General features: G+C 37.2%; 1 protein-coding gene across 1 annotated transcript in view; it reads right to left on the bottom strand.

Moving 5' to 3' along the window:
* Window positions 1-20,252, bottom strand: part of RALBP1 (ralA binding protein 1) — a 42,022-nt gene that overhangs the window by 7,979 nt on the left and 13,791 nt on the right. The window contains exons 2-6 of the mRNA XM_008572715.1: window positions 11,708-12,006; window positions 9,217-9,669; window positions 5,550-5,899; window positions 3,780-3,941; window positions 1,287-1,418 (exon numbers count right to left, since the gene is read on the bottom strand). Of these exons, the coding sequence (XP_008570937.1) occupies window positions 1,287-1,418; window positions 3,780-3,941; window positions 5,550-5,899; window positions 9,217-9,669; window positions 11,708-11,951 (1,341 nt within the window). The 5' untranslated portion in view covers window positions 11,952-12,006. The remainder of the gene's footprint in view (window positions 1-1,286; window positions 1,419-3,779; window positions 3,942-5,549; window positions 5,900-9,216; window positions 9,670-11,707; window positions 12,007-20,252) is intronic.

Consider the following 20,252-nt stretch of genomic DNA (forward strand, 5'->3'; position numbering starts at 1 on the left):
AAATTCCCCAGCAGTCTCTGAAGATGTCTCATCACCCGGCCTGCTTCTCATCCTCAGAAAGCTCTGTTTATAGGTATAATCAAGCAGGAAATGACAAGAAATCTTTTAGGAAAAGCATCTTTTTTATTTTTTTTTTTAAAATGGTTTTTTAGGGGCCGGCCCGGTGGCGCACTGCACTAGTGCGCCGCTTGGGAAGTGCGGCGGCGCTCCCCCCGAGGGTTCGGATCCCACATACAGACCGGTTCCCGCTCACTGGCTGAGCGAGGCGCGGGGGCAACACCGAGGGTTGCGATCCCGTTGCTGGTCCCGGTCCGGTACGGGGGCGACACTGAGGGTTGCGATCCGTTGCCGGACACGGAAAAAGACAAAAAAAAAATGGTTTTCTAAATTAAATGAAACATTTGACTGATATCAGGCTAAAGTATTAATAATCCAAAACTAGGAACATTTGAGTGAATCAATTTCCCATCAAGGAACTTCACTTCAAGAGACAAGTATGTATTATATTTTTAAAATAAATAACTTAAAATAGTATATCAAAAGACCTAGCACATTTTGTTTTCCTTTTTGTCTTTTTTACTGACCAATAACGGGATCGCAACCCTCAGTGTCATGCCTACTGCACTAGTGCGCCGCTTGGGAAGTGCGGCGGCGCTCCCCCCGAGGGTTCGGATCCCACATACAGACCGGTTCCCGCTCACTGGCTGAGCGAGGCGCGGGGGCAACACCGAGGGTTGCGATCCCGTTGCTGGTCCCGGTCCGGTACGGGGGCGACACTGAGGGTTGCGATCCGTTGCCGGACACGGAAAAAGACAAAAAAAAAATGGTTTTCTAAATTAAATGAAACATTTGACTGATATCAGGCTAAAGTATTAATAATCCAAAACTAGGAACATTTGAGTGAATCAATTTCCCATCAAGGAACTTCACTTCAAGAGACAAGTATGTATTATATTTTTAAAATAAATAACTTAAAATAGTATATCAAAAGACCTAGCACATTTTTTTTTCCTTTTTGTCTTTTTTACTGACCGATAACGGGATCGCAACCCTCAGTGTCATGCCTGTACCAGGGACCAGCAATGGGATCACAACCCTCAGTGTTGCGCCCGCACCGCGCTCAGCCAGTGAGCGGGAACCGGTCTCCACATGGGATCTGAACCCTTGGCGGGAGCGCCGCCACACTCCCAAGCGGCGCACTCCCCAGTGCACCACCGGGCCGGCCCAGCACATTCTTTTTGAATTTTATTATAAATATGATGTACCAAAATAATAAATTAACTCACCTGTCTTTTAGCTTCTCTCAGTTTTCTTTTGAGGGCTGTCAAAATTCTTTGTACTTCCCACAATCTTTCTTCTTTAGATAAATCCTTTATCCCACCCTGCAGATCTCGATGTAAACAATTCAAAAGAAACTCCTAGAAAACAATACCACACACTAAGTAGTAATCAATGTCTTCTTAACTTAAAAAATACATGCAATTTTGTTTCATGTGTACCAATAAGTCTTTATCTATTCACTGTATTTTCCCAGGGATGGGAAAAGTCAGCATGTGTGTTACAAAAAGACTGAAAAATAGAAAAGGAAGTCCCAGTACAGCAAAACTAGCCATCAAATAAACACCCCAGTGATGGGGTCACCAAAGTCCAAGGGGGCTTAGTCTCCTGCAGTTCAGAAATGAGGGGAAGGGATCTGGGAAACAACAGACAGGTACATGCTTTCCTACCCTCCCTCCCCATAAATTCAAGATTTCACACAAAGCTTTAGTTTCTGGCAGTAAACATGGAGTTACATTCATCCGTCTCCTATTAAACAATCTTGTGGCCACTTTGACATAAGTTTCTGGCACCTGCATAAAAGTTCCTGAGTGACTTGGATATACATTTATGTGCCCTTTTGTGATCTCCTGACCCCACTTACTATGTGGGAGGCCCCCCCAATTGCTTCTCTCTGCTTTAGGATGAAATTAAGTAGGTCTGATCCATCCAAACACAGCAGTGCCTTAAGTGCTAGGCATGAATCACATCAAAAAATGATTTGGGGGCCGGCCCATGGCTCACTCAGGAGAGTGTGGTGCTGATGACACCAAGGCCACCGGTTCGGATCCCATATAGGGATGGCAGGTTGCTCACTGGGTGAGCGTGGTGCTGACAACACCAAGTCAAGGGTTAAGATCCCCTTACCGGTCATCTTTTAAAAAAAAAAAAAAAAGATTTTGACTCAGGACATTGGAAACAAGTAATGGAGAGTTCCTGGCTTCTTCAGAATTTTTACATAAAGCGTTTAAGAGCTGTGGAGACACCTTAAGGATTAAATGTTCTTTTGTTGGAAAGATTTGGTCCAAAATAGGAAACAGGGGAAAAAGAACACGAAAGGACGGCTCCCAACTCCCCACTTCAACAAGAGGGCCCGTCTAAATTTATGTTTCAGATCCTTTTGCCTGGTGCAGAACCTTCTGTCAAAGCCGAAGATGCTTTGGCTATTTTTCTCTCAATACGAGAAGTTCGTAAATAATAAAACCCCAAAAGAATATGGAGAAAGACCAACACATTGTATTTACACAAACTAGGCCACCTAATGATCACCAGCTCGGTGAAGTCCTACAAAGCACAGACAAAAACAATTACTAGCTGGGGGTGGCACCGGGGGAGACAAGAACCCAGGATCAGACCCCCCGCCCCCGCCCCATGCATCCTACTGCATTTGTCCCATTTCAACACAGTAAAGTAGGTTTGTGGTGATACCACAGCATTACACAAGTAATTTCTGAAGATACAGAATCAACTATTTTTCAATTATCCTTGATTTCATTAAAGAAATGAAATAATGGTACTAATTATTTTTCCAAGAATATAAATGAAAATCGTTGGTGTCTGTTTTGCCTGCTGTTAGGTTCTCCTCCATTAGCTCACACTGGTGCAACAGCACTTTCATTCACAGCCCCACAGCCCCCGCCCCCAACATCACTGAGGAGTAAGAAACGGGAACTCAGAGCAGACACAAGGCATGAGAGGCAAGCAGGGATGTGATGACGTGCATGCAAGTAAGTAATCAAATGTAAGTAAGTTCCTTATTTAGTTCTGAATTTCTTGTTTGATTTCACACACAATACTCTTAGTATCGCTTTCTTACATGACGTGCATGCAAGTAAGTAATCAAATGTAAGTAAGTTCCTTATTTAGTTCTGAATTTCTGGTTTGATTTCACACACAACACTCTTAGTATCGCTTTCTTATATCAAAGCAGCACAATGGAAAAGCCCAGGATTCGGGTTCAATGCATGGTTCTATAGGTTAGTAAGCATGTGAAACAGGGTGAGTTATTTAACTTCCATAGAGTATTCTTATCTGTAAAATATGGCCAATAACAGCAACCTTGTCCAGATACGCAAACATTTTTGGACTGTTTACAATGTGCCTGGCACTTTTCATGCGTTGTCTCATTTCTAATGATCTTCACATCAACCCTGTCAGAAGATCCACTTTAAAATGAGAACACCAAAGCTTAAGGAGGTTAAGCAATTTGCCTAAAACCAGTTAGTTAATTAGGAGCAGAGCACGAATTTCAAGACAGGTCTTCCAATTTCAAAACCTAGGCTCTTTCCACTGTGATATTCTGACTTATTTGGCACAAAATACTGCCAGATAGAAATTCTTGATTTCGGTGTCCGCTGAAGAACGTGCCTAACATAGTTCCAGATATGCAGGAAGTGCTCGTCTCCACCAGAACCAATGCAAAGGCAGGTGTCAGGGCCGGGCACAGGGGCTGAGGCACACACCTGTCTCCTGATCTCCTCCTTGATGCCCGCCTGGGTCTCCGGCAGAGTGGGCATCGTGGCCATGTTAGACCATCGCAGAGGTCTCGTCACTTGTTTTAGTACCACATTTCCAAAGAGCTCTTGCACGTGTGTGAAAAACACATACAGGACGCGATTACTGATCTAAGAAAAAAGCAAAAAGATATGCTACAAAACTATTAAAATTATCATTTTTGAAATTTATTTTTGTCTTTCGCGTTATGCATCCTTTAATCCTGGACACGAGAATGAAAATTCTCCTCAGTAGTGACGAGACAGACTTTGCTAATTAAGGGCCAATTTAAGAAGAAAATGGCAAAATATGAGTTATATCATGTAGTCAAGCAACACAAGGAATTGAAGGGGGAAAAGCCAAGAAAAGGACACAGAAGCTGACAACCATCAGTGTGCTCTTTTCTATCACTACAATACTGATTTAAAAATCTTATATCATTTATCTTCAAGTTATTCTGAGACTTTTAACACACACAAGTGGACCCAATGAGGACTGTGAGGGGCGTAAGAGCACACGCAGGGGGAGATGGCTGCAGGCGAGCGCCCTCTCTCCAGGAACAAATGCCCGGGGGCACACCTGCACAGCCAGTGTCTAATATGATGTCCACAGGCTAGGAGACCAGGACATTAGGTTGGCTGAAAAGCTAATAAAAGAAATTATTTCCTATCTAAAACTTACTCTTACAACACACTGCAATCTTCTGTGATACTATCATGCCTAATATAGTAATATTAAGTAACAACAATGTAATATTTACCAGATTCCAAAATCCCAACAAATATGAATAATCAAATTGAAATCTGAGAAACATTTTGCTTCCTAAAATATAATCAATGAGCAATGAAAGAATCTTGAGTAAATGAAAACACATTCTTGTAAGAGTGACAATGATTTATGGTGACCTAGTATAGTGGCCAAAAAAAGGGCCTAAAATAAAAAAACATAACCATCTCCCCCCCCCCTTTTTTTTGGCCTGAGTAAAATATCAGTAACTCTAACTAAAGAAAAACATATTCTATGAGAACCAACTGAGCAGTGATAAAGGAAGTCCAAGTATTTATATTGTAAAAAGATACCAATTAATACACTACTCAATTCTCTGAAGTACCTTCTCAAATTAAGAGCCTGTACATGTCTCTCCAGGATCCATCTTTACAAATAATCCTCAGATTAAATATTTGACCAAACAAATCAATGTTAGGCACCTTTGTGCCCAAGTATGATGTGTTTGTGTGAGATATAATTAAGCAATAATGCTATTTGATGAAATAACCGAACTCTTTAAAATTCTATAGATGAATTCTATAATTGCAGTAACTATAGACTTCTCTGCTAATGGCAGATCACTGTCATCAGGAACTTTGGGTTCATCAGCCCAGAGAATGTAAAATATTCAAAAACACAGCTACAAGCTAAGGGGCAAATATATTCATTATCTTACATGTTGAAACTGTTCATATTGTGAAAGAAAAAGACCTATTTCAAGTTAACCCAACTGGTTTATAAGCCCAAAGAATGTACAATATTCAAAAACATAGCTACAAGCTAAAGGGCAAATATGCTCACTAACTTACATGTTGACACTGTTCATATAATGGAAGAAAAAGACATATTCAAGCTAACCCATGATCTACCTTCTCCAGCTAATTGCTTCATATGCAACTCAACAATAGAAGATGTCCCCTGACTCCCCTGGGCCAGGACCAGAGGGAATGTGTGTAGGGAAGACAATATACCTGGACGGTTGGGCTGAGCACGATAGAAATGTTCTGTATATTCATTTTTGTTTCCAGTTCCTTCGCGATGACATGGTCCATGTGCACAATGAGCCATGAAATCAGAAGATGGTTACATTCTGGCAGGTCTTTGAGCAAGCGCTGGAGTTCTTGCACTTTCTCGCTCTCTGTGTTCCTCCCACAAGCTTCTTCAAATCGGGGCATAAGCTCTTTGGTAAGCAAATTCTCTGGAAGGTCTCGCAAGTACTGCTTCAGCAAACTAGCTACAGTGTTAGGCTCATATTCTTCCAAGTTTGGAGACTCCTCTCGGTCATAGGCGGCTTTCAGCTCATCCACTTTTGACTTAATTCCTTAAAACATTCAAGTTCAGAAGAGAGAGAATAGCAAGAAAAAAAAATCAAACACACAAGCTTTCTTCACCACTACCCAACAAACCTCTAGTAATGAATTATTTATCTGCACAAAGGTCATACAATTCCTCTGTAAACACAATCACATAAAACTACGCTTTGAGGGTAAATTTAACCAAAAGCTAAAGGATAATTGAAAAACTCAAAATTTAGAACAGAAATCAGAGCAACCACAGTTATATTAAAGAAACATGCCAACAGATTCAGGAAAAAAATTTCTTTTTTATTTAAAGATGGTTAGGTAAAAGTTCAGGCAAAAATCAATTCAATCCAATTACAATCCAAGCATAAGTCTTGCTTTACACATGTGGCCAACTATTTTTTCTAACTAATCACAAGACTGACAACTTAAAATGCAACTTGGTATATGTACATATGTGCTCAAAAGTTGTGGGTAAATTACTTCTTTTTTTGGCAGCTGGCCAGTATGTGGATCTGCACCTTGGTGTTAACATCATGCTCTAACAACTGAGCTAACCGTCCAGCCTTTTTTTGTAAGTAAAAATTGTATCGTAAATGCAAAAGGTAAGTTAGTTACCTAAACAAACTCTTTAAAAATTATTCTCCTTTAAATTATCCCCATCTAATTTTTACTTTAAAGTCTGAATTCTTTAAGTGTTTTCTTTATTTGAATGGTGAGGGAATAAAAAAAAATAAAGTGAAGCTTGGGTTTATAAAATCAAATTGTTTTGCTTTTCCTATTAGGCAAAAAGAAACTAACATACAAAGCAAATGTTTTTCAAGCACTGTATAAGATTTTAAGTCTTTAGTCCAATCTACATTAAGTGACAAACTTCAACGATAGTGATTGCTCATAAGAATATGAAGTAGCTTTTTGTTGTTTGTAATACTTAACAAAGTATTAAAATTATTTAATACTTTCAAAAATTATTTGATACAATTCAAATAACTGAAACAATTATTTGAGACAAACCACAAATTAAGACTGACAGTTTCTAATGGTAAGTGCCGTCTAATGTGAACAGCACCCTATAATCAGTACAGTGCTTACATCTGGGCTTTGGCATTCCCTGTCTTATGTGAAAACCTTTTAATGGCATTACAATAAATCTGTAACTTACCCAGCATTGATAACAGCACCAAATACAAAAATAATATAGATCTTATTTTTGCATAATCTTTATTTTGAGACAGAAAAGTTAGAAAATAATTCCCATTTTCTTACTTTTATGAAAATATGAGTAAAACATGATGAGCGATATAACTGAAATTCTTGGCCAAAATCTTCTCTCTCTCAACTGTGTGTGTGTATAAATCTATATATAATTTAAAAAAAAAAAAATATATATATATATATATTAAATTTTTCTCCCATCAGTACCTATCCAGCAATTTGCACAAGTGGACAGTTAGAATATGGGTTTGACTTGTTGTTACTCTGAAATTGTTATCAAGATGTTTTCCTTTTAAAAATTGGACACTCCAAATAAAGCATTCCAGGGAGAGAAAGAGCATGCAGTTAATGCAAAAGATATAAAATGTAGATGAGTAAATTAAAAAATATAAAATCATTTAAATTGTCTTTCATACAGTTTTGAAATTGGACCTGATATATATGAGAAACAAAAATTTCCAACAAACAATATTATTATTAGCATTCAAAAAGAAAAGTCACAGACACACTTTAGTACACATGTGCTGACTGCAGACACCACCACAGGTTAGAGAATAAATACAGAATTCATCAAAGCACATGCCCAGCACCTAGGAGTCAGTGATGGGGAACAGCTCAATCTGAATGGTTTCACACACACACAGAGGAGTTCTACAACTCTGAATCTCCAAAAGAATGTAAACATCAAAAATAGGTCAGAGACAAAAGAATCCTTTGAACAAAGCTGAAGAAACCTTTCGGAGAAACTTTCACCTAAAACAAAATTTCTTCATGCCTATCAAAATCATGTCAGAAAAGCAGTTTGTGTTATTATAAATCTTAAAAAATCAATTTGTAATAAATTATTCTTAAAAATCGAATTTTTCAATTTGTTTAAATGTGTTAATTTTATGTAATACTAAAGAGTCATAAATTCAAATTCAATGCCTAATTTATTTTCTATAAAACAGTAACATTTTAGCCAAAGTACTCTTAAATGATAGCATGTTATCTATTGGATTGTGTAAAGGTTTTCCCAATTATCAAAAATACCCACCATTTTTCAACAAAACAAGTATCAAATTTACCATCTAGAAATGTGTATGAACCAATTTAATGGAAAAACTAAGTCTAATCTCCCAGTCTATTCTAAATGTGTATGACTTAACAACTGATCATATAAATATGCGTAGAGCTTGCCAGTTAGCTTAGTTGGTGAGAGCGCAGCCTTATAACACCAAGGTCATGGGTTCAGATGCCCGAACCAGCCAGCCACCCAAAAAGAAAAAAAGTGTGACCAACAATTAATTTTATAAAATAAATCTCTAAACAGAAGTTGATGATGTACCAAGAAATTGAATTATGGGAATGTAAATGATTAGGAACATAGAGGCAGCTACAGGTCAGGACTTTCATCCTTTGCCAATACAGAAGTTATAAGGCTTTGTAAGAAATAAATCTTTTTACTTTTAAATAATATGCATTTTGCTTGATTTTTGACACCCAAAATGAAACACATGCTTGCCAAGTAAAAAATTTTAATTTTCATACATATGAGACAATAGACAAATGGAAAATCAATTTCACTAATACATGTAATAGCTGCATATGGCTGACAGAAGCATTCACATTTGGGGTCTAAACATTTAGAAGATAATACTTTATGCCTCCTAGATGAGCTCAGGAAATGCATTACTTGTGTCGGTAAATGTGTCTCCTGGCCAAGATGCTTCCTTCATACAGACATCCTTCCTTCTCCTATGGATGGACCTCACACCACTGAGCCTCTGCTTATAGAGGGAGGAAGGTGAGAAGAAATCAGGGTCTGAGCACAGCCCTGTTAAGTGATGCTACCCATATGCTTCATTCTGTCTAGTCCTGGCTGCTGCAAGCTGTGAACAACTCGGGTATAATTTCTCCTAATGGAAGGAAATACCAGTAAAACTAAACTGCCAAACCACCAAAAGGCAGGTGGGGGGTGAGGATGGGGTTTTTTGTGCAACTAGAAGGATCAAGGAAATCAAGAAGGCGTATTAGGACCCAAGCCACAATTTCCTTCACAAGTTAATACTTTTCCTTCCTTTTAAAAAAGAAAGTGCAGTTAATTTTTAAAAGCCACCAAGTGAAGTGCTTGCCCCCGTACCTGAAACTCTGTAGATGCCCTCGCACTTCATGCCATGTTTCTCCACATAATCTATACATTCACGAAAGACTGCTGGCAGTCGAACGCCATCGTACATCATGGTCCTCTCTACTGCATCGGCCAAAGGAATTCCAAAAATGGGTTTTAGATTCGGAACATCAATCTGAGGCACCTCTGGCTCTTGAATTGGCTTTTTCTTTTTCTTCTTTTCCTTCCACTGTTTGACAACATCTGCTGCTGTCAAGTCCTTTGACTTCTTCTCTTTATGTTTTTCTTCTTTGTGCTTTTCTTCTTTATGCTTTTCTTCCTTGGGTTTCTCTTTTATTTTATAATCCTTCTTTTTAGAAAAGCTGGGCTTCTTAAAAACGTGGATTCCCTTGGACCTCTTCATTTTGGAAGGACTTTCAGCTTCATCTCCAGAGCTGTCTTCCTGAAAGGCAGCATAGCCTTCAGCTGCCAAAGAAATGTAGAGAGTATAAATTATGTATTTGTTTAATGTCAAATGTCCATATGTTTTCTAAAAACAGGGAAAAAAGTGTCAGCGCGTGACACTATTTAGCTTTTCATTTCATGACCAATCAATCCCTCCTAGGCACTCGCAGCAAAGAAATGGTTTTCTTCTCAAGCCAACAAGAGAGGTTGCAGTAACATCTCCTGACCACCAGAGGGAGAAAAGCCATTATCACCCTTGCAATATTAGGTGGGGAAATGATTTTATATTATATTTATGTACTAAGTAGAGTTGTAGCAAACCAAATATTATAAATAAACATGAAAGGCTCTATATAGAGGGCTAATGGAATGAATCCTTCTATAAAATAGAGTTTCCTCTCATCATGTGAATCATGTCCTCTAAAATACTAATCACTTAGCCTCACTTTTTCCTATTTGGTGCCCATAACTTGAGACAATCTCAAAGCACAAGAACTGCACTGCTGTTCATACACTCCAGTTATTCCCCTATCACACTTCACTCTCCTGTTAAGTTCTTTCTGGAGACTGCAGCAGGAACTGCAGCCTCATTCGAGTAGAGGGCTGACCGGGAAATTTCCTCATCTCTGGATAATGGCCAAACCATCGGCCCACTTCCCTGCATCCGAAGCTCTGGCTTTCCCACACTGACGAAGTGCCCAACTGCTTTAACACCATATCAGAGTTGTCAAAGTTTGGGTTTGTTGTTTTTTAAATATCTATAACTCTCCTATTCTTTTCCTTAGTTAGCTACCTTTCAAGCTATTTTATAAGAAAGATTAAAGATATCTCAGTTACCCTCTACCTAAACGATCATAAACGTCACACCAACCAGAATGGCAAAAAAATTTAAGGGCAAAATACCAGGATGTGAAGCAACTGGAATTCTCATACACTGCTGGTGGGAATGTAAACTGGTATGACCATTCTGGAAATTGTTTCGCAGGATCTACTGAAGCTGAAATATACATGGCTTATGAGTAAGCAGTTCCACTCCCCGGCATACACACAAGAGAAATGCACAAACATGCATACCCAAAGACATGCATAACAATGTTCACAGAAGTAATATTCATGATAGTCAGAAACTGAAAACAACCTGAATGTCAGACATCAGTAGAATGGATAAATAAATTCTAGTATATAAATGTAATGAAATAATATCCGGCAAAAAAATGAACAAATTACTGCCACATGAAGTAACATAAATGAATCTAACATAATACTAGACAAAAGAAACTAACTAGACACAAAAGGAAGTATGCTTCACTTACTTAAATTCAAAATCAGGCAGTATCAATCCATGATAAAGAAGTTTACTTTTGGGAGGACTGGGGGATCCCTCTGAAGGGGCAACAAAAGGGAATTTCTAGGGTGCTGATAAGGATCTATTTCCAGGTCCTTGTAGCCATTACACAGGCATAACCACTCAGCAAGTTGTTCACAATTTGTGCACTCTACCTGTATGTTATGTTTCAAAACCAAATTAATTTAAAAATACCACCAAATCCAAAATAAAAGAATATTTAACTTAAAATAACTCACCCTGTTTGCTTTTAACATAGTAAAGAGCTATGCTTAAACAATTCATCGCCCCTACTGAATAGTACCTATAAATGGAATGTATCGTGGCATTTGCTGAAGAGGCCATGAAAGATTACTTTATTCACAGTTCCAATAAAGTGTACACCAAATGGCCTACACAACTTACCCAAGAAAGTATGATTCTATGAGGGCAAAATTCCAATAACTACTTTTTATACATTATTTTAAATGACCACTTTAAGAAATACTCACTGGAAAACTTTCCTATTTCTGGAAACTCAGTATCTTTATTTGTAAGATTAAGACCCTAAAATACAACTCCACTATATAAAAATTGAGACCCTGGAAAATAAAGAACGGAAAATGTCAAAGGAAAATCTCTGACTGGACCTATTTCCAGAAGACAGTGTTACATGTGATTAGGGTGGAAGTTTATCTGAAAAATATCTAGAGCATAGAGAAAAACAGCACTTACTCCTTTTTTCCTTTTTTTTAAATTTTCCTTTTTTCTTCCCATGGTCTTTCTCATCCTCAGACACTACATCAGGAGGCTCATGGAGGACGTCATGGGGAGGGGAGGGCTCGCCAGTGCGGTACAGTCCAGGAAACTTAGTTGGGCTGATCTCTTCTGAGCTGGGGGTCCGGGTGAGCCCACTGCCATGCTCTGCCCTGCGGTGTTCACCGGGGCTGCTGGTGGGGGGCAGGAAGCACTCGGTCATGCTGATGCCCTGACAAGAGAAGGAAGTGGGCTCCTCTGTTACCTATCCATTACACCTGCACAGACAGAAAAAACACCACAGTCACCTAACACCAAAGAACAAAACACCCCCCAGCCATTACACCTGCACAGACAGAAAAAACACCACAGTCACCTAACACCAAAGAACAAAACACCACACAAATACAGCACAGCAATTAATCTTGCATTTGTAAATCAAAATTATTTTTCTCCACAATCCCCTTTAAAAATACTTTTATCATCTTGAGTTACATTCCATGCATCACACATCTTAGTTCTCCAAGATGAAAGCACTGGATCTTCAAGTATCAGAAAAATAAACCAAATGAAAATCAGTTAGATTCTCAAAGTGAAATACAGAGTTCCTTTTAAAAAGAACTCACTATTGGAAAGGGCTTCATTTTGACTGCTATCCAACATAAAACCTTACTATTTTTCTTTACGAGGTGACCAAACAACTATGAATAATAAATTTACAAAGAGTATTTTTATAACTACACATGAACCATTCATACCATAATTAAAACTTACAATAGTTAAAATGATATATTTAATGACACATAATTATAAATCACTAACTATAGTTCTATGTTGCATGTAATTAGACAGTTCCTGTGTTGATAATAACAATTATATTTTGTACTGAGGTTACACTGAAACAAAGGAACACTATTTGATCACTCCTAAAATGCACACAAAATTGTTTCACTAGAACAGACACTACAAAAGACAAGTATAATAAGAGTTCAAAATGTGTTTGCTTTTTTTCTTTTTTAGATGGAGGGTACACAAAGTACTGTGTCTAAAAGTTAGTTGGATTAGTTCTTATTCCTCTTGAACGTCATCATGATATTCATCTGAAATACTATTAGGGTCACTTTTTCTCTTTGTATTCACTTTTTTTGTGTGTGTGGCAGCTGACCAGCATGGGGATCTGAACCCCTGACCTTATTGTTATAGCACAGCACTCTAAACAACTGAGCTAACCAGCCAGTCTTTCTACTCACTTTTAAGGTTATTTTGCAACTTAAAAAAATCCATGAGCCATAGGTGACAAGGCTGATAAATCTGACCATAATCAAAGTCAAAAGACAAGCAAAAGTGGAAAAAAATAATTTGCAAATTGTGATAGAACTAATTTCTTTAAAAAGCAAAGAGTACTTACAAATCAATGAAAATAAACAAATCAAGAGAACTAGACAAAGGATGTGAACAGGTGGTTCATAGAAAACTGACTAATATACATGTGAAAACGATGCTCAAATTCAATGATAATTTTCAAGACAATGGGTTACCATTTTTTTAATACTGGACTGCAAAGAACAAAAAGGTATATAACATCCAGTTGGTAAGGATGTGAGGAAACTGGGAGACTATCTACTAAGGGTAGAAGTACAAATTAGCACAATCTTTTTGAAAAGCAACCTGGTAATATCTATCAAAATTTTAAACGTCTTTTCTTTGATCCAGGAATTCCTCTTTTAGGAACTTATCCTTCAGATATACTTTTACAAGAATGCAAAGATATACACACAAAAATATTCACTGCAGCACTGTTAAAGGAAAAACAAAATCTAAATGGCTACCAGTAGAATATCGGTTAAATTACAGTTTATCCAAATAATGGACTATAAAGACACACACACACTCACACACACACACAATTTCTGAAAGCATATAAGAAACAGTTAACCATTGCTTAACCCTTGGAAGTGTTAAAAAGGTTAAAGAGAGAAAGATTTGTTTTACATTTTATCTCTTCTATATGGTTTGAATCTTACCATGTCCATGTATTATTACTTCTATCATTTAAAAAAATAAACAGTCCATTATTTAATGTCATAAAAATTATGCAGCATCAAGAATCACATTTAGAGCAATATTTAATAATGTGAGGGGAAAAGCAATTTTACTTGCAGCAAGAGAATACTAATAATGACTGAATTGTAAGATTATAAGTGATCTACATTTTCTTCTTGTTACTTTTTTGCATTTATAAATTTTCTACCCAATATGCATTACTGCTTGTACAATCAGGAGAAACATTAAAAACAAGAGAAAGTTCCATTAAAGGATCAATAAAACCAGACACCCCTGGGGTCCTGAGACAATGGCGGGAGCCACAGGCCTCGGCCCCACCCACCACCATCTGCAACCAGGCTAGTGACCATGGAGGAGCTGTAGCCAGACACCCCCAGGGTCCTGAGACGCGGGGCTGAGGGCTTTAGCCCTGCCTCCTCTTTCCCCTGAGCCCTGCAAGAACATCTTAGAGTATATTTATTAGACATGAGTGTTTCTATAGGTATGAAACTTATCTGCTAATGTCTTTCACCAAGTTTCTGCTTAGATTTTTCGAATTAATTTTTTAGTTTTTTCAATTAAAAAAATGTTAATCTTTGTGTTAAATTTGTTCTTTGTCAATTGACTTTAAAATTTAAAAGAAAAAAGCTTAGGTACAAATAGATATAGTTGATTATTTTGTTTTGGGTTTCACATCTTAAAATAGCACGAAGATACTTGCTTTATAAAGTTTACAAAGATGATGGGCCAGCCCAGTGGCGCACTCGGTAGAGTGCGGTGGTGCTCCCGCCAAGGGTTCAGATCCCATATAGAGACTGGTCCGCTCACTGGTTGAGCGCGGTGCGGGCGCGACACTGAGGGTTGCGATCCCGTTGCCGGTCGCAGTACAGGCGCAACACTGAGGGTTGCGATCCCGTTACCGGTCACAAAAAAAAAAGACAAAAAGGATAAAGTTTACAAAGACGAAATTAGTGATTTCGTAGTTGTATAGGTGTGTAGTCGAGCTAGGCATGTACAATTAAGAATAATTTACTGCATGTTATCAAATGGCTAGAAGAGAGGAGCTTTAAATGTTCTCATCACAAAGAAATGATAAATTTTTATGGTGATGAATTTGCTAAGTATCCTGACTTGATCATTGCATTGTATACATGTACTGAAATAAAACTGTGCCTCACAAACATGTATAATCAATACATTTCAATAAAAATTTAAACAACTAAAAAGGATCAATAAACATCACTATAATTCTTCTGTTTTTCTTGATGAGCCCCTACTTTTGGCTATCATTTTAAAAAGTGCATTCTATTTTTCCGTTTATTGAAGGTATCCTAAATTCTGATAATCACAGGATTTCAGAGTTTACAGGGAGTTAGAGTTCAACCAGATAACAGTTATTACATATTACAAACAGATGAGAAAACTGAGCTCCAAAGTCCACGGAGCCAAAACCCAACTAGTGGGGAGGGAGTACAGCTTTACATGGCAGAAACAAAACTGCTTTTGGACACAGCACCACCCACACTGACACCGTTTTATTTTACCCTCTCCTGCCTTTGCTCATGTGGTCTTCATTCCCTGGAATCCAGCCTTCCTCTCAGTAATTTTACATGGTTAATTATGAACTCATCCTTTAACATTAAGCCCACAAATGGCCACAAGGAACCTTTGGGGGCAATGGAAACATTCTACATTTGGATTGTGGTGATGGTAGCACAAACCTGTAAATTTACTAAAAAATCATTAAATTATACACTTAAAGCAAGTGTATCTTATGGTATGTAAGTTAAACCTCAATAACTTAAGTTGTTTTTGAAAAATAAGATCAAGCATCAGCAGTACTTTGTCCAGGTATCCTCCCTGGTAACCCACCCCATCCAGTGTAAAACACAGACAGATATTCCTGTCTCCCAGAACATCCTTAACATTCCTCTATCACAACACTCTGTATTTTATTATCTATGCAGGTGTCTGTCCTGCTTAATTCACTGTGAGATCCAGCAGTTAACATAACCCATGGATGGCACACAATAAGTACTCAAATATGTATTTAATAAACTAATTGGTATCTTCTCCATTCTCAAGATGTTTATTATTGAAACAAAGGTTAGAAGGAATGAATCTTGCCCTTAACCTTAAATTCTAATTCAGGAAATATAAAACAGAATCCAAATTTTATTTGAGTTCCTGTGGCTTTTGGAACTTTCACAAGCATTAACTAAACTTAGTACACCCTGTGACAAGAGTAGTATTTTTCCATGTTTACAAACAGAGAAACTAAGGTTCAAAGAGCTTAAGTAATTTACCCTAAATCACACAGCAAATAAGAGGTAAAACTGGGATCTGTGTGACTCAAAATAGACATTCTTTCCACTAAACGACCCTTCATGTATACACACAAAAAAGGGAGTATATTTACGTCAGGAGGAGCAGCATGGTTAAAGACACAAGCAGGAACATACGAGACTTATTATGAGAGTGGCAAGAAGACTTGCCAGAAAGCACTAACTATAGAATTAAAAATTGGCAAATTGGGACTTCTGCTCATCAAAAAATACTATGAAGAAAATGAACAGTCAAGCCGAAGACTTGAAAAACATATTTGCATTGTGTGTATGTGACACATACACACACACATCTGAAAAAGGATTTTATCCAGAATATTTAAAGTACTGCAATTCAATATGAAAAAGACAATCCAAAACAAAAATAAGCAGAATTAAATTATTTACAAAGGAAAATGCAGGTGATCCTTCAACAACATGGGGGTAAGGAGCACTAACCTCCCAAGCAGTCAAAATTCCACATGTAACTTTTTGAGTTCCCAAAACTTTAACTACTAATACCCTACTGCTGACTGGAAGCCTTACCAATAACATAAACAGTCTATCAACACAAATTTTGTATGCTGTATGTATTATATGCTGTATTTGTAAAATAAAGTAAGCTAGAAAAGAGAAAGTGTTATTTAAAAAATCATAACAGAAAAAGAAAAAATAGAAAAATAAATAAATAAATATAAGGAAAATAAAATACATTTACAGTATTTATGGGGAAAAAAATCCACGAGTAAGTGGACCCACAGTTCCAACCCATGTTGTTTAAGGATCAATTGTATACCAATGGTCAATGAGCCCATGAAAAAAGCTCCATATCACTAAATATCAAAGAAATGCAAATTAAAATCACAATGAACTAGCTACAGACACCATCTAGAATGGCTAAAATAGAAAAGAAAATTTTTTTAAAAAAACCCTGACAATTCCTAACTCTGGTGACGATATGGGCACCCAGAATTCTGATACGTTGATGGTGGGAATGTGGTGTTTAACCACTTTGTAAAACTCTTTGGTGGTATCTTCAGTTAAACACGCCCTTCCAGATTACCTAGCAATTCCACTCCTGAATATTTACCCCAGAAAAATGGAAACATATTCACAGAAAGAATTATGATCAGAGTAACTTTATTCATAACAGCTAGAAACTAGAAACACCCACATTTCCACTACAGATTAGATTCACACAATGGAACATTACTCGGCATTTTTAAGAAGGAAAAATCCATACACACAACAAAAAGGATGAATTTCAAAAGCCAGCACACCAAGACACAATAGAGTACATACCATATAATTGTATTTATATGAAGTCCTAGAACAGGCAAGGTCAAAGGTGTCAAATGAATTTAGAACTGCAGTATCAGGGGGTGTGGAGAAGAAGCATGGATTGAACACAAAGTAGCAAGAGAAATTCTGGGTTGATGGCTACTTTCTACATCTTGACAGGCATGTAGGCTATAGGTATGTGTAAATTTGTTAAAACTTATCAAACTGTGCATTGCACTGAATAGAAATTATATCTCAATAAAAACTCTGAGAAAAAAAAAAGGTCATGGGTGCTTTACAGAGATGTGAGCATGAGCTATTAAAAAATACAGACCTTCAGGGCCGACCCCGTGGCGCACTTGGGAGAGTGCGGCGCTGGGAGTGCAGCAGCGCTCCCGCCGCGGGTTTGGATCCTATATAGGGATGGCCCCGGTGTGCTCACTGGCTGAGCGTAGTGCGGCCCTTCACAAAAAAGGACAAAAAAAAAAAACCAGACCTTCCTTTTCAAATGTTAATATCTCACCCCACACCCCTACATCCAAAACTACAATAGGAAGGTCTACTTCCAATCATTCCAAAATGAAACAGATTCCTTTGCAAAAAAATGTTCTAGAAATAACTGAAAGTAAAAAATGTTACTTCTACAATATCTAACAAAAAGTAAGTTAAAAGTGTAAAGCAAAAGAACACATATTTAGAATTTTACTTCAGAACCAAAAGCAATTGTACATTTGAAAAGGAATAATATTTCAAGTAAAAAGAACAGCTTTGACAGTTACAATTGAGATGAAACAAAAAAGAAAGTTTCATAAAACTAGACTCAAACTTAACAATGGTTTAAAAACATTTACTTCTCCAAAGAACTATGATATGCACTATTCTTAAAATAGTCTTTCCTGTTCAGGTACCAGTATTAATCAGCCCACATATTAAGAATCACTCACCCATGTAAAAGGACAAAGCAATATAAAGAAATTAAGATTGCTAAATTAAAGTCTCCTGAAATGAACTTTCAAGAATAAACCTACAGGTTTATTAAACCTGATAATATCTAAACGTAAAAAGGTCTACTCCAAAAAACTTAACTTGCTTATTAATTAGTTTACAAGTTAAACAGATTCAGTATTTTATAAATGTTCTTTATTAATAAAAACCAGGTTTAAATTCACAAGAAGTAGCTTTTCCTAATTTTTATGGTTTTTAAAAATAATCTCTAAATTAAAAGTCTCTAACCTAAAGCTCTACAAGGGAATCCAAATACTGGCTTATCAATACCATATATGCTGAATACTAACCAGCACTAACCTACTATTTGGGAATATTATATTTTGTCAGCAATGTCCACACACATAATACATTCTTGTCCTTCAAATGATGTGGGAAGAAACTGTCCCATAATTTAAGAACAAGAGCATCCAGATTGTAAGAGATCACTAAGCACCCTCACAATAAATGAAGCCCATAAAAAAACACCTCATGATATTTCAGAGCACAGGGGATAAAAAGATGATACTAAAAGCTTCCTGTGGGTGAGGGAGCCGGGAAACAGCTTACATACAAAGAATCAGGAAAACTTACCAACAGGAACACCGAAAGTTTAAGACATAAAAAAAGTATCTTCAAAACTCTGAAAGAAAATTAGTTTCAATAATTCAGAGGTATAAGCAAAATAAGGCCATTTTCAGACATACATAGTCTCAAAAAATGTACTTCCCGTACACTAAACCTAGTTACATTCTAATTTAAGATTTACTTGAGAATAGATTATGAGATATGAAACGCAGCAGGAAAGAGGCCTGTCCCGTAAAAGGATATACCATTCCTTTAAAAATAGTTTCAATTATATTTATTTATATATTTTTTCAATTTAATTTAATTTTTATTTTTGGCACAAAGCAAGTCAGTACACATAAAAAGGCAAAGATCCTAGAAAGTAATAGAGAATATGTTCTCTGACCACAATGATAGAGGTAAATTTAGAAAATTCACAAATGTGGGGCCGGCCCGGTGGCGCACTGGATAGTGCGTCACTTGGGAAGCGCAGCAGCGCTCCCGCCCGAGGGTTCGGATCCCACATACAGACCGGTTCCCGCTCACTGGCTGAGCGAGGCGCGGGAGCAACACCTAGGGTTGCGATCCCGTTGCCGGTCCCCGGTCCGGTACGGGGGCAACACTGAGGGTTGCGATCCGTTGCCGGACACGGAAAAAGACAAAAGACAAAAAAAAAAAGAAAATTCACAAATGTGTGGAGATTAAGCAACACTCTCCTAGGTGAGCAATGTGGATTTAAAAAAAAACTCAGAGAATTAGAGAATACTTTTAGATAAAGTGCAACATATGAAAATTTATACGATGCAGGGCTCATGTAGTGCTTAGAGGAAAATTTATACTTCTAAACACCTGTATTAGAAATAAGAAAAACCTCAAATCAGTAAGCTTCTACCTTAAGAAAATTTTTAAAAGAGGAGTAAACTAAACCAAAAACAAATATAAGTAGGAAATAACAAAGATTACAACAGAAATATATAAAATAGGGAATAAAAAAATAGAAAAAAATAAAAACAAAAGTTGATTCTTTAAAACCATCAACAAAATTTGCAAACCTTTATCTAAACTGATAAGAAAGAAAGAGAGAAGACCAAAACTACCAAAATCAGAAATAAAGCAGGGGTATTATTACATTGTCAATATGGTTTTTTGTTGTGGTAAGATTTAGTTTCTTTCTCTTGCTTGTTTGCATTTTTGTTCTACCAGTGGATTTTGTTCTTTCTTGTAAACTCACGGTAGTGATTATTGTTTTTCAAATTCCAGATGCAGGGCCGGCCCGGTGGCGCACTGCTACAGTGCGCTGCTTGGGAGCGCAGTGGTGCTCCCGC

This window comes from Galeopterus variegatus, unplaced genomic scaffold (assembly GCF_000696425.1).
Source record: "Galeopterus variegatus unplaced genomic scaffold, G_variegatus-3.0.2 Scaffold827, whole genome shotgun sequence".
NCBI classification, from domain to species: Eukaryota; Metazoa; Chordata; class Mammalia; order Dermoptera; family Cynocephalidae; genus Galeopterus; species Galeopterus variegatus.